The following is a 21,910-nucleotide window of genomic DNA, read 5'->3' on the forward strand; positions in this document are numbered from 1 at the left end:
TTCCATCTCAAGCCATTGCTCTCTATTACATTACTATTAAGCATCATAAGTAACTCCTCTCTCTTTTGAAAAGGATGAAATTGGCTTGTACATTTCATTTAGAAATGTGACCTCATTCTTGTACATCAAAAATTTGAAACACTTGAAAAAGACAGGTAAGCATCCTATTTCTTGGAAAAATGGGATTTTCCTGCTCCTGAGTTTTTCCACCAGCTTAGAAACAATTCATGGGTCTGATACAATGACCCAGACAGCACTATACATGTGGTGTTTCTTGCAGCATCCCTGTAATGGAAAGATAAACACACTCATTTCTTCAAGGAAATGTGAACCCCGCATTGGATGAGGCATTTTACACAAAGAAGGAGAACATATTTGCACAGACAGAGGTGCTTATTGACTTACTTGCTCAAGAACCCAGGAGAACCAGCTGCAGACTCCATGCGCCAAAGAGATAGAACCACAAGAAGGTGGGGAGTCTTATGATAGCACTATGGCAAGCCAAACATGGATAGTTTCAAATCTATTAGACAGTAAAAACTTTTAGGGTACAGAGGGAATAATATGGCCTTTACTTGTACTCAGAACCATCTATTTTCTTGGGCCGATTCTTATGGAGGTGCTAGATGTTTAGTAAGAAACATGATTCAAAAATTCACAAAAAAACTGCCCTAATTTGAATTTGAATTCCAGGACTTACATCTCTATGCCTCACCTTCTCCTTCTGCACCCCTGCATGCCCCCCTTCTCCATCCCCTGTGTCCTCCAGACACTGAAAGAATGAGGCCTCGAGCATTCAGAAAATGACTCTCCTCCAACAGGACGCTATCCAGCTGCATCGGTCGGTCTGGGCGTGCGCGTCATCTGCATGCATATTGTCGTGATTGCCTGCTGGGTTTGCTTCTTGATTGTCCATCAAATCCAGTTTCAGGGTTCACCTCTATTCAGATTTATGTCTCCTTCTGTTTGCTCAATATCCAACCTCTCCTGACTCCTTCTATGCCAACATTGGGAGTAAAATGAAATAAAGCAGTAAAACAAAACAAATCAAATCATGAACACAAACATCAAAGCGTTCCCTGAGCTTCTGCAGTCAGGGAGTTGGTTAATATTGTCTTAGAGGATGCAGCCTCATGCCCACTAGAGAGATCAGTTCTTTGAGGAATCAATCGGGAAATGATTTTCCTCCACAGAAGAGTATCAGATGCCTGCCACCCCCACTGTGTCCGCAATGCTGAAGCAGCAGAGAACAAGATCAGAGCGAGCTGCTCGTGCCCCTGGTGGCATATAATAGCAGCAAATCTTTCTGTAGAGAAGATTGGAGGCTGCAAAACTCCTCAGAAAGTGGATGATAAAGATTTGAACTTGAAATGAGCACTAAAGCTGAGAACTATTGGAAAATAATCTCAAAGCCCTAATGAGAATAACTTCCTTAGAAAAGAGGGTTTGGGGTAAAATAATATGGAAAGAAGCTAAAATGTCTGGTCTTATGTAGAAGAAGTGTCACCCATAAGGGTACAGAAAACACATTTTTTGCAAAGATTTTTTATTTATTTATTTGACACAGAGAGAGAGAGTACACAAGTAGGCAGAGCGGCAGGCAGACGGAGAGGGAGAAGCAGGCTCCCCGCTATGCAGAGGACCCCCCTCCATGCAGGGCTCGATCCCAGGACCCTGGGATCATGACCCGAGCTGAATGAAGGCAGACGCTTAACCAACTGAGCCACCCAGGTGCCCCAAAAACACATTTTTTTTTCTGAGCTCTAATGGAAAAGGGTTCTCACCATGTATTGAAACAAGGGGGTATAAGAAATTGATATCAGATTTCACTGTGTATCTCGTACAGATAATGAATACTTAGCAGCCCTCCCCATGCTGTCTCCAGTCTCAACTCAGACTTCATTTCTTTCACCTGGACAGGGTATAGTAACTGTGCCATGTGATGCAACTTAAGACAGGGCACTTACATGCACACATTTCCATCCAAGAGGGAAAAACAAGACCTATACCACTATAAAACTTGGCTGTGCATGTAACACAATTGCTAAGGGTTGAGAACCAGGATTCATTTCTGACTTCTCCCAACTAGGCTGCTGGTCCCTGTAGCTCAATGACAACCCTTAACTATAATTTTATTCATCTCCACTTTCTGAATGAAGAGCCTTTTCAAGTCTAACCCGTTCTACTTTTCAAGGCCCATGCTTCTTTAGGAACCATGGCTGGATCATATCACCTTTGATTCAAAACTCTTCAGAAGTCCCTGGGGGCCTGTTAACGCTGCCTGGCTGTTGAGGTCCTGCCAACCAGGCCCACCGTGAACCTCGAAGTACTCCTCCTGTCATGTTCCTCTATCTAGCTACTTCCCACTTCAACCAACCTGAATGGGAATGTCCAGGGGTTCCTGGGTTTCTTTCTTTTGTTTTCATGCGTTTCTCTCGGTTGGGGTTGTGACTCACTCACCTCATGTCTGCATGCCCAAATTCCATCTAACCAGAATGGCCCAGGCCAAAAGCCTCATAAAACCACAGCCAGGAGCCATCTACTCCTTCTCTAAGATCTTGTTTTTACGTGTGTTTTTCATATGAGGCCTGTGACTAATTTCCTATATTTTTAGTCATTTGTACACTGGTATAATTTATTCTGAAAACTTATAAACTTCATAAAGGCGGGGGCTCCAGAGACTGTCACGAAGTATGGAAATTAGTGAATACACAGTAAAAGGTGGTTGAATAAAAAAAAAAAATGCATAAATCACTCTTGTTCTCTTTTATACCCATAGAGAGGTGTGCAGGATAATTAGAGATAACTTCATCTATATATCTATATGATTATTACTTTAATAATTTTCTTTTTCTCTCTTTTTTTTTTTTTAAGATTTTACTTATTTTTTTGTCAGAGAGAGAGAGCACAAGCAGGGGGAGTGGCAGGCAAAGCTGGTAGAGGGAGAAGCAGGCTCTCCGCCAAGCAAGGAGCCCGATGCGGGACTTGATCTCAGGACCGTGGGATCATGACCTGAGCCAAAGGCAGACGCTTAACCGACTGAGCCACCCAGGCGTCCCTGTAATAATTTTAGATATAAATTCTTTCAACATTAAGAATTTAAAAAAAGAAAGCCCAGAAATATTGGTGATATGGCATTACCTTCCAGACTCACACACTCACGGAGGAAAGTGTGCACACTAGGGGAGTTACCAAAAGATGTCATAGCTGGAAGGAAGGTTGTGATATTACATGATATATAACGTAGTTTCTATGGAGATAAAAGAACTATATTTGTATTCTTTTTTTAGGAGTCTTTAACGTAATGTTTTAAAATATAAGTTCCTCATAATATTAATCTTTTGATACAGTCTGTGAAGAAAAGATATTGTGCTCGACTAAGTTTGAGAAACTGCAAATTACGCCGCCCGCTTAGAAACTCATAATCTAAAGTGCTATATTAAAGGTTTCCAGAAATCAGAATCTTTACAAAGATTGCTTAACCTTCATTAACCTTGTTTCCCAGCCATTATTATCCTTGGAACAGTCTTTTTCAGATAACAACTATCTGTATCCCAAGGAAAGGGTCTACCACAGAAAATATTTTAGAAACTACTCTTCTAAGGTATTACTTGGGAACAAAACCCAAGCTATTTGTTTTAACTCTGCCCTTGGGGTGAGATATTTATAATGCTTTCTTTCTGGTCTATAAGTGATCAAGTCACCTGCGATGACAAGTGCCAGGTGCTTGTAAGGTAAGGGGTGGGCCCGCAGTGAACAGTGTGGACCTGTGTGCACAGAATACAGGTAGCAGACCATGGGGGTTGAAAACATCCCACCACACTCTAGCTGTTGGCCAGAGTGGAAAGGGAGACTGAAAGTGCATTTATTAGACCTCAAAGCCATTTCTGCTGCAATGTTCTTCCTTCCCTGATTGTTTTTGCTTTGTACTTCGAATCTCTCTTATAAAGCTGCTCTGGCTCATGTGTATCCTACTTATTTTTGTTATGATGATTTATAACTTTATTTTAAATCCTCCAACCATACTTATAATTAATTACATAATTCCACTTCCATAATGTTACATAACATGCTCTCCTATCCCACCCCACATCCTGTGAAACTATATTAAAACAATAAAATAATTATGGCTGAAATTCATTGGCATCCTGGTTAGAACATTTAGTTCCAACTATCGCAGAATAACTAAGTGTATGATAAAACTTACAAAAATAAGTCTAAGTGCTTTAAATTTATTTGTACTCATTTGGAATGGTGCCACGTAATTAGGATATAATCAAGTATGCAATAAAAGTTTGCTGAATAAATGAATGCATAAGTCACTCTTGTTCTCATTTACGCTCACATAGAGGATCAGTAGGGATGACTGTATCTATATATCTATATAGTTACATATATATGTATTCATGTCTCTCTATATAAGCTTATGTACTGAATAATATGTAATTACAAAATGTGATTGTGATAAAATTATTAGCCAACATGAAAAAAATGGAGTGTTCTGATGATAAATTAAATCCTGGAAATTCTTCACTTTGATAAAGCCATCTCTCTACGCAGCCATCTCAAATATTCTAATGTAAAAGACAGCATAACGTAAGATCCGGAATAAATAATGTTGGGTATCAATATTTAGTGAAAGTAGACAAGGCTCAGCCTGAAACAGTATCCAAATTGCTTTATGCAGGAAAAGTCAAATGTCTAAGTGGGAAAGAGTACGGCACGTTTGCAGGAGGGGGGCCAAAGACAGAGAAGGCCTGTCTTTTCCATAACCGTGATTAGTATTTCAGATAAAGAGGGCTGAGTCATGCTAGAAATCATTAAAGAAAAGATAAAAATTTCTCAGAATTCTGTGAAAAGAAGATAAACATTCAGACTCATATTTGGATCCCTGAGTTTGGGATCACTGCCAACATGAGAGAACTAAATGGAGGCTATATTTCTAAAGTGATCTCTATTGGTCAGCCCCCTCCTTCCGTTAGGGGAAGGTATTAATTAGGCAAACACATTGCTCCTTCTCAGAACAGCTATTGGTTTAATAGCTACTCAGCCTGTTGGTTTAATGGCTCAATAAAAAAAAAAAAAAAAATGGAACATTCTCTTTTTATAACATCTTTTTCATGGGTAGGGCTTATTTACAATGAAGAATTCAGGAGACTGAGATTTGGGACAATGGGACAGATGTCTCAAGGAATGAAGCTAATGAGAGCATGTGTAAAAGTTCCCTTTTAAAGGAAAAAGAAAATGAGAGTATAAACTTAAGAAATGGTAATCCTAGGTAGAGTTTTTAACTAGTAGCTTCATGCTATCTCCAACTAAGCAACACGAAAATGGAAAGATCTAATATGGGGGAATGTGATAATAGGAAGAACAGTGGGAATTATCAAGATATACTCTCCAAATCCCTCTCATTGGTAATAATGGTTTTTAGACAGAGAGTATAAAAGAGAGAACTATTAGTCATTGTACTGTGATAGCAAAGGGGAAGCTGTGGTGTTATATTCCCCCATTAAATACCTCTCAGAATGGCCAAAGCTGATATTTGGAGTTCTGTTATTATTTTTCAAAGGTTGTCATAAAACAATCTTACCTGCAGAATCTACAGGAGATTAGATAAACATTTTAGGATTAAACAGGATTGGCTTCTTCTAAATGTTTCTTTTCTTCCCCAGTGTTCTAAGTCTTTGTGACTAAATTGTTGTTATATTTTACCTTCCTTTCAGTTGCCAGGATAAATGTTAGCACCTTTGAGTTATTGACCCAAAACTAGTGGCACTTTATTTACATTGTATGACCCAATATATTCGATAGAATTAGATCATGCCCTTCCAATTTCCCTCTAAACAAAGAAATCTTGTTTTTCGGGTAGATGGTGGAATTTCAAAGAAGACAGAACAGAGTTTGGTGTAGGGCTGCTATTATAAGTCACTCAGGTTTTCCGGCTTTCCGAGCTACATGTATTCAATACCCCTAGAACTAAAATCAAGATATAAATTTCAAAAATGTGAAGTCAATGAATATTGGAAATGGAAGCCATCTTATTCCCAGGACCCCTGTAGTATTAGGACAAGAAACTACAGTTGGTTAATTGTTTGCCTACCACCTCTCCCAACGTGATGCCAGATTTACAAATAACTGGAACATCTTTACTGGGCATTACTCATGAAATAGTGTTCAAAAGGGATAACAGTGACACATAAGCAAACACATATTGGAAGAGAGAGTGAACCAAACTGGTGGTAAAAACATGACCTTCCTCCATAAGGTCAAATAGTTTTATTTTGATTAAACACTACAATACAGTATATATCCATTAAAAAAGAAAACTCTATAGTGTATATAAATTATTCCTTCCATTCATCAATTCTTTTCTTTTCCATTACAGCTTTGGTACAATGTGATTTCAGTATATCATTTTTAAATACTTTTAGCATCACAAACTCAACACAAAGTACAAAACTAATAATCCAAATTAGGGATATTATAATCTACACAGTGGTATTCAGTGGTAGGAGAAAATCTTACCTTGATGAATTCATGTCACTAGCTAAGCTATAAAGGCATACTAGCAGACATGACGGAAATATGCACCATTAACCAGCTAATGTTTGTATTAGTCTTTGTTTTTTGTTTTGTTTTGTTTTTTGTTTGTTTTTCTGTTTGTTTTTTTACAGAATACCAGCAGCAATCATCTGAGTGTTGAGTGAATACTTGAGTCCTCAGCCAGTCTCCCACCTCGCTCCTCTTCCCTTAAAGGCCATGAGTAAGGTCGCAAAAATGTAGCACAGCCAGAGCACTCAGAATTTGACCTGCCACCCGGTGTTGCTCATAGTTGCACAGTTTGTCCTGCAGCTAGCTGCCATCACGGGGACAGTGCTGGAGGGGCAGTGTGGACTGATCAGCCTAAGGTTGTTCTGAGGGGTCGGCGGTGTGACATTACAGTAAACAGGCATTCCAGTGGCTGGGAGTGACCCTTGACCTGCCTGGTTAGGTAGCATGATTGGCTGTTGGTATGACTGCTGGGGCAGTCCTTGAGAACCCTGGGTCATTGGCACCTGTAGAAGACACAAGAGAGAGCCCTTCATGAAGAGGTTGAGTTTGCCTGTCCCATGAGCTACCACGCAGTCAGGAAAAATACTCAAGCGTTTGGGTAACACCTAACTGGTCACCCATCCCAGCGCTACCTTTTATCAGCTGTTTTACCTTGGGCAAGTCCCTCAACCTCTCTGATTGCCTCGGCCATCTGCATAATGACACCCATGCAAAGTGCCACCGAAAAGATTGTAAGGCTGATGTACAGTGCTGGGATATGTGTGGTGATGGCTCAGAAGGAGTTAGCTCAAAACTTCCTTCTTTCCTCCCTCCTTACCCGCTGGGGGCTGCAGTTTGGATTACTTGCTCGGAATTTCTGTTTGGAAAGCGACACTCCCATTCTGGTTTCATGCACACAAAGTGGCCTGGAGCCAGACAGCAAAAGGGGCTTTTGTCCCAGGCACCTGCCTCACTCTCAACCTGCAGCTTTAAAGAACATCTAACATGGAGCCAGAGGTTAAACTGAGACGATGTGAGTCAGGATTGTCAGAGGAGGAGGACGGAGGATAGGGTTTTTATTTTGTTTTGTTTTGTTTATTTCTTTGTTTGAGGGCCAGAAGTAGCTGGTGCAGCTAAATTTAACAGTCAAAGCATTTCACTAACCCTTCACTTCCACTTTCAGGGTATCTCAGGATGTAAATCACAAAAGGATGCATGACATTTTTAAAATACCCAGTATGGGTTGAGTCTAGAAAATGAGGTTGGTATAGACCTTATCCATGCCTTTTGAAAAATCTGAGATGCCATTTGAACACCTCTTTTAACTTAAAATTGTGGTAAAATGAAATTTGGGGGGCTGTGTACAAAAATGAGTGGAAATTTGTCATGAGGGCTTTTTCCCAATAAGCCAAATTACAGTGGAACAGCCAAAGGTCTTCATGACTAAAACGTTACAGGCTGCAGACTTTTCTTCCATGAATAGAAGTTTATATAGAACCACATTTAGCAGGACATTCAAAAGCCACAGTAGTTAGGGAAGCATACCCATCCCATTTTCTACTTATAATCTTAATTCAAAGTCAACAATCAACAGGGGCTGGGCATAGCATCCCCACCCTGCTAACCACCCAACACGGGACATATCCATAGCCTCTACTTTGGCCAGTGCTACTTTCTAAACCACAATTTTCCAAGCTGCTGATGTGCACCTGATAAGAAGACATTGCTGGGTAGGAGACCATCACGCTTTGCACCGGAGCTCCTGGTTGGTTGCTCATCACGCTCTGACTCTGGGGTGGCTGCTGCACTCCTATGAGGCCTTGGAACCCCTGTTGGCCAGACAAGACTGGCTGGTAACCTGCAAAGAAAAACCACCTTTTGAACTGGTTGCCCCAGGAAGAGCACAAGCACTTGTTCACAAGGCAGCCTTCAGACATCTCGATCTCACTGTCGGCAATGTGTTACCCAAATGCTTACTTCCCAAAAATGTGGTTTTTTGCTCTAAGAGTGGACAAGAGTAGGAAGCCAAAAAATTCACTGATATTTGCATCTCATGCAGAATGGTCCAATGAGCACGTTGTGACAACTGTAGATTTTTTTTACGGCACAAACATGGTAACCTCTATTGGCATTTGATAGCTATAAATTATACTTCTCATGATTTGTTGTTTGCTTTGTTTCAAGGATATTTGGAGTATTCACAAATTATCAAGTTTTTTTCTAATTAAATTGACTCATTCTCTTACTATCTCACCTTTCTGCACAAACTTGTTTCACCCAGAGATCATCAAACTGCCTAATAACTTTCTATTTTCCACGTTTTAGTGAATAAAATGATTCACTACCCTTACTAATTCAATGTCCATTGCCTTAGACAAAAGGCAGCAACAAGAGAAAAATATGGCATGCTTTTATTCTGTTTCAACACTAGCTCCCAGGAGAACATTCTGGTAAAGCACTCTAATAAGTGACCATGTACATACAATAGATAATACAGAATACAGCACTTAAAAATTTTTTATACATTGTGTCCTTCTGAGTGGGTCAGTTGCTTTGGTTTCTTTTTTTCTTTTTTTTTTTTAAGTGGATCATAATTTATTTGTTGCAATTATTTTAATCCCCACCACAAGTGGTTTAAAATGCATTCTTAAAGGAAGTGCACTAGTCTTATAAATTCTGGGAAGAAGGTTATGATTTAGGTGAAAATGATGTAGTGGTAGAAAAATGAAACAGATTGACTTCATGATATAAAAGAAGTCCTTCCAGAGCTCATATTACTAACCATACTGACTACTTGAGAGAAAGTAGAACTGCTGTGTTAATACAATTCTCTGAGAGAAAATCTTTAAAATCCTAGATTATTAAAAAAGATTTTATTTATTTATTTGAGCGAGAGAGAGAGAGCACGATCCCAGGACCGTGGGATCATGACCTGAGCCAAAGGCAGATGCTTAGCTGACTAAGCCACCCAGGCACCCCTAAAATCCTAGGTTTTTTTTTTTTAACACAAACACTGAAATATGTTTTACAACCAGATTTTGAAAATTTAAACAAAGGGTAAAAAAATTCCTATTCAATATGCATTCTTTTTTTTTTTAAGATTTTTATTTATTTGAGAGAGAGAGAATGTGAGCAGGAAGGAAAGGACGAGAGAGAGAGAATCTGAAGCAGACTCTGCACTGAGCATAGAGCCCAACACAGGGCTCGATCTCACCATGGCGAGGTCATGACCTGACTGGAAACCAAGAGTCAGATGCTTAACTGACTGAGCCACCCAGGTGCCCCTCAATTCTTAATAAATAACCTGTGTTTTGAGTGCATGTGACAGTTTTAACTTTGTATCAAGGACAGGTAAAATTATATTATAATCTTTGCAGAGGAAAATATCTTGCTATCCTTTGGCATACATAAAATTACATTTACTCATCTTAGAAATATCGTGGAGAAAATGGCTTGCAAAGAGTCACTGAGTTAGGAGATCAGCTCCGTTGGCCAAACTAGATGGAAATATGGTGCAGTCCGTATGGAACACCTAAGAGAGGAGGCCTGGGGAAAAGCCGAGCCGGGAGGCCTGATCTGTGCCTGCCACTGGGTTGGGCAAGTGTGGAATTTAGAAAATCACCCTTTGATCTTCTTTACATATTCCATTGTTTTGTGTTCACAGTAGTCACCCTACTTCAGTTCCATAGTGGTTTTAACTTATAGAGTTATTTTAACTTCTTGTGAGGACACCACATATTAAGAATATAATTAAGAATAATGACCATCTCCCCTCCATCTACTTTGTGCCCATGGTACACAGTCAAAGCCTTCCCTGGACATGCTCTATAGGCCCATGTAAGACTAAGAGCATCAGCTCAGGGGGCTGCATACCTAGAAGGTTTGCAGGTTATACAATAAGGAAAACCCACCAGACAGGAACAAGAAATTGGGACAAAGGCCATGTCATGGTCCTCAGTATCTCCCTGAATGCCTCGTATACAGAGGCACTTGGGAGAAAATTATTTTAACATTGCAGACATACCTTGTTTTATTGAGTTTTGCTTTTGCTTTAATGTGCTTTGCAGATACTGCATTTTTTACAAAGTGAAGGTTTGCAGCAATCCTGCTTCAAACGAGTTTATCAGCACCATTTTTCCAAGGGCATTTGCTCACTTCGTCTCTGTGTCACATTTTGAAATTCTCACAGCATTTCAAATGTTTTTATTATTTTGTTTGTTATGGTGATCTGTGATCTCTGTTTATAAGTCACGGAAAGCTCAGATGATGGCTAACATATTTTAGCTATATATATATATATTATGTATAACATATATAATATATATATATATATATATATATATGTATGTATTTTTGTAAGTAGGCTCCATGCCCTGCATGGAGCCCAACATGGGCCTCGTCTCACGACCCTGATATTGAGACCCGAGCTGAGATCAAGAGTCAGATGCTCAACCGACTGAGCCATCCAGGCACCCCGTCAATAAGTATTTTTTAATTAAAGTACACACATTGCATTTTTAGACATGATTCTATGCTATACTTAATAGACTACAGTATAGTGTAAACATATATGCACTGGAAAGCCAAAAAATTCATTTGACTCGCTTTATCGCGATATTCACTTCATTGCGGTGGTCTGGAAGTGAACCCACAGCATCGCTGAGGAATGCTTGTCATTGCAAACAATTGTTTTCTATTATTTCCATTATCTAGAGATTCTACTCTAATTCATGTATCTATTGGCCCTGAAAAATTCTGTTGCTATTTTGCTTTTATTACGACATTATTCCTAGCCATATCAAACTCATGCTAGGAAGAACTGTTACACATGCAAGGAAACAACTTGGTACGAATGTAAACAATTCATCACCAACAGTCTTCCTCACCATCTAATTCCACAGCAAAGAATAGGCAATGTGTGAACACACTTTGTAGTCTACATAATGGTAAATATAATAGAGCCTTATTTTTGGCTGAAGATTCAAAGCACAGGTTGAAAAAGTGAGGAAAGTCTTTTAAAATTCTCACTTATATCTGGTCACAGAGTGAAAGCCCTGTTGGTCTCAATGGACCTTTTGCAGGACACATGTAACTAAGATGGGAACAGAAAGAGGGGAGGCATGGAGGCGATGGGGGGCAGGGAGAGGTGCAGTGGCCTTGCTTCTAGAGATTATTTATGTATCTGCTTATTGAATCCTTCCAGCCTCCCACAGAGTCTTCTTCAAAATGTTCAAAACTAAACTGAGGTGGCGTTTGAGAGATTCATTTATTGCACCAGCTCTAAACCAAAATTGGGGTGAAGGGATATAAGTCTTATGATAATAGAGCTGTTTAGACACCCAGAAACAGAATGTCTTGACAGGACGAGGAAGGACACGTCAACTAATATTCAAGGAGAGAAAAAGCCTAAGGAGGCTGTGTGGCCTCATCCCAGTACAGGCACAGACCTGAGGGTGAGATGCATCTTTGCTGAGAGGACTGATGCAGTGCACTGCAGTGGCTCCCTTCCCAGGCCTCCTCTGCCTCATGACCTGTGAATGTAAATACTCAGTAACAGCAGCTCTGCACTGGGGTTCCTGTGGTAACCACACTTAGGGCACATAAAGATTTCTGCGGGAGGGAATAATGCTCTACAATTGCAAAATGAAAACTTACGTGTAAAGAAAGCCCAATTTATATTCATGAATCCCATTCATTTCTCAATTCGCTCCCCAGGCAAGAGATTTACACCTGGAATGGTTTCATTGGAGGTGCCCATTTCTTTAAATTACGGAAGATAGCAGAATGGTCCTTAAGACAGGAGGCTTTTTGGAATGTGAATCTGAGACCTGGTCCAGAAATAGACCAATAGAAATGTGCTAGCAGTGACCTGAGAATGAACTAACAGTGTCTGCCCAAGACACAACACACCCGAAGGCAGAGATGGCAGAGCTGGTGGCAACCTGCTTATCTCGTCTATTCAAATGACAAATGTGCTCCAGTTTGTCAATTCTGAGCTGTGAAATGATCGGTTTTTCATATTTATTGAGGATTAGCAAGATAGAATGCATCTTACAAAACAGAAACAGCAACACTATCTGCCCTGTAGGCTTGCTATGGAAATCATAAAGACATTAGCTATTTTTATTTCTTTTTCAGTCAAGATTAATTCAATTTTTGAGTCACATGCATCATTTGTTTTCTGAAGGTAAAAAGGTTAGGAATAGACAAATGTCTCCTCGCAAATAAAAGAATGCACTCTGCTAAGATTGAGGGATTATACGATTTAAAATGTCTGGATCTGGTCAATCTGAAAATTTAATACTATTTCTACTAAAATACAACGGTTATTGAATACTCTTTGTAGTTTGAGGATTATTCATTAATATTCTGTCAAGGAAACATTTCTCTTGATATACCACAATTATGAAAAATCAGAATGTAAATTGATTAGGGAATATAAATTGGCATGATTGTGACTGACCTTATTTTAGCCAGTATTTGAATACTTTGTTACAGATCCAACCTTTTGAAATGAATGAAATGACAAAGTAGCAAACTGTATTTTCGGTTGTCTCAGCTACTGTTGGTTACAGAGGCGAAGATAGGGAAATGAGTAGTTAAGAGAGCAAATATCTCTAGAACAAATTAATGAGAAGCTAGCCAGTTCTTCCTGTCTCCCCCAACCCACCCAAGTAGTATAATTTACATGTTGTGTTTATTAAGTAAAATAGTCTTAATGTGCCGGGATGTAATTTCAAATATTAAAATTAATTTTAATTGATTTGTCAATACAAAAATTGTTTATCTTGTCTGAACCAAGATACAAATATTTGTCTAAGTTCCTAGGGAACATGCTAGCTGTCTATGAATCCAAATTCTGCTCTTTGTACACAGTTTTGAGACGGAATTACAGTAGCTCAGCTGTGTCATGGCTGGTGAAGAATATGAAGAAAAACGTTTATTCAGAACTGGCCTCTCCCTTTGCTGAATTTTTGTAGTTTGTGCATTGGGCCATTTTTCAGTATTTTCCCAGTTCTGTTTCTCAGTTTCCTATCAATTCCTTTACACTTTGATTTTCTTTGAAGATTTTCCGTTATAAACTAGCTAACTAGCTGTTTTTGTTGATCACTTAGTCTAATCCAAACAGTGAATTAAATGCTTTTACCTTTTATCACAACAATCCTGGGAAATAGTCACTATTATTAAATTTCTTTTACAGAAGAGAAAACTGACTTAGAGAGGTATAGGGTTTTGTCAAGGTCACACAGCTACTAGGAGGGAAAGCTTGAATTTTAGTTGTGGCTTACTGACATCAGCAACCTTGCCTATACTCACTAAATTGGAGTACTATTTAGTATACATTCTTCTAATTCTCATACCCTAACAGTTCCTTTAGTGTGGCAGGTACTCAATGGTCATTTATTGCATTCATTGTTTCTCAATAATTGAAACAATTAAGAGGACAAGACTTTTGATCCACAGTTCGCTGAAGCAGATCTTGTTAGTATCAAAGAAAGAAAATCAAAGTCTGACCTGTCAAAACCAACTCATACTACTCAATAACAATTTTAAAGTTTTATTAGTCAGATTAGGGGATACTAGATAGGCAGATGGGTTGGAATAGGCTTGGGGTGAGGCAAACAGACTCTAGTCCCGTCATTTACTTCTAGTAAGCCGTACTATAGTTTTCAATTACTAAGACCATTTCAAATAATGGCTTGCTTCACAATCTTTGAAGACCTGATCTTAAAATATAAGGTAAAAGAAACTTATGCTTACATTAAATATAAAGTTAATCATTTGACTGTTTTAGGCAGCTGGTTTCCTCTAGGAAAGTCACTTGGCCTTTGGAAACAAAACTGGTATTAATCATTTTGAGAGACAGAAATAGGCAAGACCAGGGAGATACACTCTGCAAAATGACCTAGGATGTCAGATGAAGGCTTGGAGAAACCAAGATCCCCCAGGCCACTTAGAGATGGCTATACTTTTGGAGTTTATAGACTGCAATCACGCTTCCTAGTTCTGTGAAACTATGACTTTTCTCCCGAGTTTTTCTTGTTACTAGGCCACTGTCTTTAAGACAGGGAATCCTTTTTGGCTTCATCTACCTATAGTACCTTGATGTTCAAGGTGACCTCGGGTAGAGAGTATGGATATTCAGCATGGTATCGCTATGGTTTCCTGAAAGAGGAACCCCTGTCTTATGCTTTAGAGAGGTGGATTTGGGGTAATCGGTGCCCCTTGCCTGTCACCCCACCCTCATGTAAGGTGGAAGATCACCTCAACATCTTCCCTTCAGGCCTCCCAGAACCAGAGGGTCCTCAAATACTAAGGAAAACACCTGATTCTGGCCCTTGCAGATGCTGGCCTGTTCTAATACAACACCCAGGTGACAAATCTCAGGTGTGACAGTGTCACCAAGTGGGCTCAACTTTGACAAGCAAGGTGTTTACCTTTTGAAGCACTTGCCTCTATGCCACACTCCCCATTTATGTGACCTAAGTCCTAACTAAGACTTTTTTTTTAAAGATTTTATTTATCTATTTGAGAGAGAGAGAGTACAAACATGAGCGAGGGTGAGGGGGGGAGAGCAGAGGGAGAAGCAGGCTTCCCGCTGAGCAGGGAGCCTGACGCGTGGCACGATCCGAGCCAAAGGCAGACACCTAATGACTGAGCCACCCAGGCACCCCATAAGTAAGACTTTTAAAACAGGAGAACTGTATAGACTAGATTGGAAGGCATTTTTTATCTTTATACATGTCAAAAAATTAAGATATAGGATAAAAATACCTAGCCTAGAAATCATAATCAGATACTCTTCTGTTCTTATGTATGAAGTAAAATAGCACAAAATGGTCCTAAGACTTCAAAAAGAGGAGGGTAAGAAACTGCTTTATTTTTCCTCTACCCGTTAAAGCCCATCACCACTTCTTTCATCTTTGTGTAAATGTCTGCCTCCACCTTATTTGCTGGCTGCTTCTGCACCGATCCTCTTCTTTTCCTTGCCATTTATTATTCTGTGGTGTTAATTTCATAGGAACATGATGCAGAATGACCTGCAGGGAGTCTGCGCGGGAACAGAGGCAATGCAGCACACGTCCTGGCAAAGACCAGTCCATCCTAATGAATTTGAGGAAGGCTGTGACAGGCTGTAAGTGGAACTATGCTTCCCGAAGCAGTAGTTTTTCTTCACACTTGTTCTTTTGCTCATTAGCTTTCATACAGCACAGAGTGTAATTCTTAAAAGCCTCTTTCCTGTCCCCTGAGAACATCCACGCATGGGTCATTTTCTAATGGCAGTACACATCACACGAACCAGCCTATTATTGCCAGTTTGGGGGCCTCTTCACTGCAATTATACCATCCTGATCCATGTTATCGCAACTACAAAGCTGGTTTTCTTTCTCTCTCTCTCTCTTTTTTTTTTTTTTAAGTAAGGGCAAACATGAGAGACACTGTTGAACGACTAGAGGAATGAATCATGCGCGGACTTTGAATGAACGCCGCCGGGAGAAGCTGCACTGAAGCCCATTTTAAATGGAAGAGGCTGTCGTATTACTGAAGTCATCCTCTGAACTTTCCCGGCCCAGAGTTCTGTGCTGACAGCCAGAGAGCTTCAACAACCCGGAGGGAGAAAAGCTGCATAAAAGACCCGCAGTTTTAGTTTCCTAATGAGGTTGCTGCAAGGCTGCATGGCTTCGAAGATAAACTGGCGCTCTTGCATCCCTGCACCTCTGCCAGAATGAACTGTGGCCATAAGACAGCCAGGCTGGGTGACAGCCAACTGCTGCGGAGGCGATGTGAGGACCTCTTTCCCCAGACTAGGCTTGGGGCAAAGTCAAGGTGGAAAAAGGCTCTAATCGCTGTCCACATAATATCATCCCCCCCTGGTGGGTATCTTCACTGATGAATTGCTGTTAATCAGCTGGCTCAAACAGGGTAATTGTGAGGTCAAATGCCATGGGGTTAACATCACTGTGATCAAATGACTGTCACTGTCATAGGGCTACAGGGTATAACTTGGCCCTGGCTGAATATTTTGAAAATAAGTGCTGTGAACATAGATTCCATCTGTAGGAACCTACCTATCACTATAACTAGAACAACTAGTTCAAGGCGACTAATGGTGAATCAAAATTGCCCCCTTTATATGTTATTTTTCCCAAGTCACCAAAAATAATTATCTTCTTTTCTTCAATTCCAGACTGGCAGGGTTCTTATCCAAACCTTATTCTAGTGGTACATTTAACAAAAATATTGTCCTAGGGGCAGTCTTCTGGAAGGCAATAGCACTGCTTGATCTAGAGTGCAGACAATGAAGACCTGAACTAAAGCAAGACAGGTAGGAATTGAGAGAAGGGACAGATACTGAGAGATACTCAGGGTGTGAATTGTCAGAAAGTGGCATCTAGGAGTTTTAGTGGTATCGCATGCTTGATGGACATGAACATGGATTAATTGACTGCACCACCATCACGAATATCAGTCATCCACTGGAAAACTGACTCTCTGAATAATAAAAGCCCCGATTTGTAGTTCTCCCTGATTTTTCTGATGTAAATAGTCCCCCACGGCCCATTTCAAGCTACAAACACCTTAACAATTAGCTGGAAAGATTCCTGATTTTTTTAAGGGTTGTTCTTGTGAGCCAGAATGAGACAACTCAGCAGAGTGGTATACCACTGACCTAAATTCAAAAGCAATGAAATTTTCAGTTCAGTTCAGTTTCGTGTTTTTTATCCTTCCCTCTAAAATCTTATTTACTATTTGCTCTTTGACATTTGGCATGAGAATGATTATAAGAGCTATTCACAGAGCTTGGGGAAGTGGTGGAGACCAGCCATGAACAGAAATTTGCAGTACACTAGGATGGCCTTAGGATAGAAGCAGGTCTCAGACTCTAGCATCACTGACAGGGAGATTTACTTGTGGCGAGAGATGAAATGGGGAGCATGTGATAGAAGGCTTCCAGGAGATCATTTTGAACCTAGTATTAGAAGATGAGTAGGTGTTTGCTAATGGGGTGGGGTGAAGTGGGAATAATCAGGATAAAGGAGGTAAAGCATATGGAGCAACATGTGAAAAGCCCAAAGATGTGGGGAATATGTTCAAGGATTGTAAGTATGTAGAGGTGGCGGCAGGTTAGAAATGAGGAGAGGCAGGACAGGGGGAGAGAAAGGAAGCTGTGTTCAAATCCTAGGGTCTTGAGCACCATTTATAAAACTGAAATTTAATGTTGAAAGAATTAGGGTGCCATGTAAGGCTTATAAACCTAACAATGAAATGATGGATGGCCATTTCGTGAAGATTCTTCAGGAGTCACTTGGGGGTTGCATACCTGGAGGTAGGGAATCTCCTCCTCGGAGGCCATGGCAATCATCTAGGGCAGAGACAATGAAGACATGCATTGGATTGGTAGGGGTGGAGTGAATGGACACCTCAGAGAAATACTTAGCATGTGAACCATCAAACACTGGCATCTAGGAGCTGCAGGGACAGAAAGGAAAAACCCAAATATCAATCTCAAGCCCTGGTTTGGTTAGGGGAGTTGACCGTAGTGCCTTAGCAGTAATACAAGAGGGACAGTTAATGGAGATGAGTAGGGAACACATGAACGAAAGAGGTCTAGAGCTCAGGTCATCAGCCTGTCTTAGGGGTACAGACTCGGAAGTCATCAGGACATAGTTGCTCTTGAAGACAGTATATTTATGAGTGAGTACAGGCTGGGAAGACAAACAAGATGGAGCCTTAAGGAACAATATTATTCAAATACTTATCTGAGAATGCAACACCTAAATAGAAGAAAGAGGAGTGATGGGGAAATTAGAAGAACCAGAAGGGAATGGTGTCCGCAAAAAAGGGAGAGGGGTATTTCAAGAAAGAGAAATATGCCAATGACTACAGCTGTAGAATTGCTGAGAAAGAGAAGAAATGAGACCTTCAGTTCAAGAATATGCTGATGATCTTGACAAAAGCAAAGGCAGTGAAGGGCAAAGCAGGCAGATAGGAAGGAAAAAGAAGAAAGGAGATTCCTCTGAGAAGTCTGACAGTGCGACCAAGTTGTGGGCAGAGAACAGAGCAAAGAGCTAGAGGGGGCATAGGGTAGACAGGATTTTGTGGGTTTGTTTTTGCTGTTTCAACATGGGATGAATGTAAGGGTTTTTATCTTTTGGAAAAATGAAGTAAAGAGAAAAAGATTAAAAATCTGGGAGAGAATAAGAAAATCTATGAACTTGTCATGATTCATAGCACATTAAACATCAAGGGATGCACACAACCAAGAAGGCTGGGACCTGAGCGACAGAGAGTCTGCATTTTCTTTCCCGCCCATGTGAGAGCTTTCAGTGTCACCTCCTCACTAATTTATACCTCCTCTGACCCAACAGTAAAACACCCTGAGTCTTTCCTCTCTGCCAAATTGGTTGAAGAAACAAGACAGCTCAGAGAGCTTATGAGGAGACATGACAAAACGCTGTAACATAATTTTGAGAAGGCAACAGAAGATACCCTAGATAACTTCTGACAAGAATCTGAAGGAAAGAGGCCCTTATTCATTTTATGAATCTGATTAGTGTTTGATTCACATGGAATTGCAGGAAGGAAGTCTTGATTAGAGGTGAATGAGAAGCCCATGGTCCCACAAACTCTCCATTCAAAATCAATCAACAGAATCCACTGATGTGATGACATGATCTCTATTTCCTGAAGTAGACAATCAAGTGAAATTTCCATCAACACAAAGCTGAAACAAGCTGAAACAATGAAGAGACACTTTCTGCTCATCTACATAATCGATATGGTAATCCTTGGTAACAGCAATAAGAAATATCTTTAATCTTACCATGTAGGGAACTGTTATTTAAAAGTGTTGTTTTCATCTGGATTGAGACAGCAATCAGAAGTCTTCAGCCTTGTCCACACAAATACAAATGGGCTTATCTCTTCAGCTGACTGGAATTGGAGGCTATGGTCAACACTTAAATCCGATTTCACAATAATTAAAGTGAAAATGAAATTGTAGGACAAATGGTCTGTCCTGAAGCCTCCTTCAATCATCCCTCTAGGGCAGGCTGTCTCCCCCATGACAGAGCAGTTTCATTTTTTTAGTGGCCTGCTCCAGGGTAGGAAGAGAAATGATTCAGATCATTCACTTGTTAATTTTTCCCTTCAACCCAAGGCATTCAAGGGTGATATTCACATTTCACATGGTTAAATGCTTTAGAAGCACCCAAATAGAGAACGAGCATTTTAAAATAGTCACAACCTTTCTTGCCTGAGGTTCCCTTCCGGGCCTCAGAGGAACCCCCCACGTGGCACAGCCAGCTCTCCAAGCCTTAGGCAGAGGGTGCCCTCTGGGCCAAATGTACCACTGGTCTCTTGGGTGCAAGGAGATAATGCAAACATACTGGGTCTAACAGAGCCAGCCGGCAAAAGCCTCGGGTTTTATCCTTGGCAGGACAGCAGGCTATCCCAGAAGTACCTCTGAGAAAGTGCTGTACAGGGCCCATCCTTACCCAGCAAGCTTAGCATGCTGGCATCTCAGAGCTTTGGGTTCTCACTGTTTCCCTCAATCCTGCCTCATCATCCTGTCTCCATTTCTGATTGCCTGCTTCCCCACCCAGCTGGAACTCTCCCCTGGGTCCACAGTTCTCAGTGTTAGCCTGTCTCCGAATAACATGGAGGGCCAGTGAAAACATAAACCACTGGTCTCCAGTTCAGTGGGTTTGGGTTGGGGCTTGAGAATTTGCATTTCTGACAAGTTCTCCGGTGATGCTAATACCGCTGGTCTGGGGACCACACTTTGAGAACCACTGCTGGGCCTGGGCTCTCAAAAAATACCTTTGCCTTGAATTCCTGTTGTTTAACCCACTCATTATTTTTCCCCTTATAGAGTGAGTGATGGGATCTGGCAAATCACACTCTGTGGGAGGCCATCTCTCCTCTCGGTGGGTGTTAGGATGGACTAAGAGCCCTCTTGTATGATACACCCCAGTAACTGAGCACCTGGCAATGACCAGCATGTGTGACTCTCTTCCCCTGCTCTTTGCACTTTCCATCTTGTCTGGACTTGGATTATATTGTATTACTTATTTAGCTCCTGCTTCCCGGGGAGATCACAGTCCTCAGGAAGAGAACGTCTGCACTGCGCATTTCTGCCTAGCCCGGGATTCTACACGCGGCACTTCAAGATCTCTTGACAGTGCTGATGAAGAAACTGCCCTTACTACAATGACCCTACAAGAATCCTGCGATGTGACATAATAGGAAATAAGCCAACAAACAAAAATTTGAAAGAAAAGAATGAAGAAGTGACGTACTCAGAAGAGCGAGCCCAGACCCCTGCTCAAGGGGTGGCAGGAGGCAAAGGATTTGTCAGCTCCACAGCAGAATTTCTTTAAAAAGCTGAAGAGATGTCAACGACTTTCTCTTATCCCCTCTGCCTCTGGAAAAAAAGAAGTTCCTTCTAACGGCAAATCAAGAGGGCCCAGAACTCTTTTCTAAATTCACCTCTTGCTGTCGAGATGGAGGCAGAGATAGGTCCAGAAAAGGAAAGGAGGAGGAAATCTGGGAAGGAGCTGACAAAAGGAGTGGAGGAGAGAAGGAAAAGTGCATCGGAAATGGATTATGTTTCACTTTCAAATCTATGTGTTAGCATTTGGTGAGGCATCTGGGAAACCAAACAAGATGTCTGTAGCCTCCTATTTCTTAGGCTGTAGCAGTGAGTTTGCTAACCAGTGGTTATGTGCCTCGTGGCTGTGCCTCAACCGTTCTTTGTCCTAAAAGAAAGGCAAACAAGAATCCTAGACCTCGCTCACTTTCCCTGATACAGTTCAAGCTAATTTTCCTTGTTTTTCTAATTTTCTTGTTGGCCCCCACTAAGCCTGTGGTCATTCAACTTGACTGTGGACCATGGATCTGGAATTACCTGGTCCAGCTAGCTCTGGGTGGTGAGGTGGAAGTTTACAGGTGAAGAAAGCACTTGCACAGGATCACAGACAGAATTTCTTATAACCTGGGGACTAAATCTCATTTTCTTGTTAGTCCCTGCAGGAGCATACATGCTATCATGCTTCTGCCAAGCAGGACAGACTGGACTTCTCAGAATGTTTTTGTTTCCTGAATGTTCACACTAAGGGACTCTGTAGTGTCATATTGGAAATAACCATATGTGTTTCATAATTGAATGAGAATGCCATTTTCCTTCCACACTACTGCTATTATTATTTTATCACTAAGAGCTTGGAGAAAATATCTCGTGAACCTGACCTGAAGCTCACCTAACTTGTCTGCAATAGCTACCAAAAGACTTTTCAAAGATAACACACAGTAGGGCCTTAGGGAGAAAGCAAATAAGAGTTTTGGAGATTCAGGGAACTCTTATATAAGAGTTGCA

The 21,910-nt window shown here is 40.8% G+C and overlaps 1 protein-coding gene across 22 annotated transcripts in view; it reads right to left on the bottom strand.

Annotated features, from left to right (window-relative positions):
* Positions 1–3,059: 3,059 nt before the first annotated feature.
* Positions 3,060–21,910, bottom strand: part of ARPP21 (cAMP regulated phosphoprotein 21) — a 157,252-nt gene continuing 138,401 nt past the window's right edge. For all 22 annotated transcript variants that reach the window (XM_032409036.1, XM_032409048.1, XM_032409047.1 and 19 more), the window contains 2 exons: positions 8,241–8,389; positions 3,060–7,055 (listed from right to left, as the gene is read on the bottom strand). In XM_032409036.1, coding sequence (XP_032264927.1) covers positions 6,798–7,055; positions 8,241–8,389 — 407 coding nt within the window. In that variant the 3' untranslated portion in view covers positions 3,060–6,797. The remainder of the gene's footprint in view (positions 7,056–8,240; positions 8,390–21,910) is intronic.

Source organism: Phoca vitulina, unplaced genomic scaffold, assembly GCF_004348235.1.
Source record: "Phoca vitulina isolate PV1807 unplaced genomic scaffold, GSC_HSeal_1.0 scaffold10, whole genome shotgun sequence".
Classification (NCBI taxonomy): domain Eukaryota; kingdom Metazoa; phylum Chordata; class Mammalia; order Carnivora; family Phocidae; genus Phoca; species Phoca vitulina.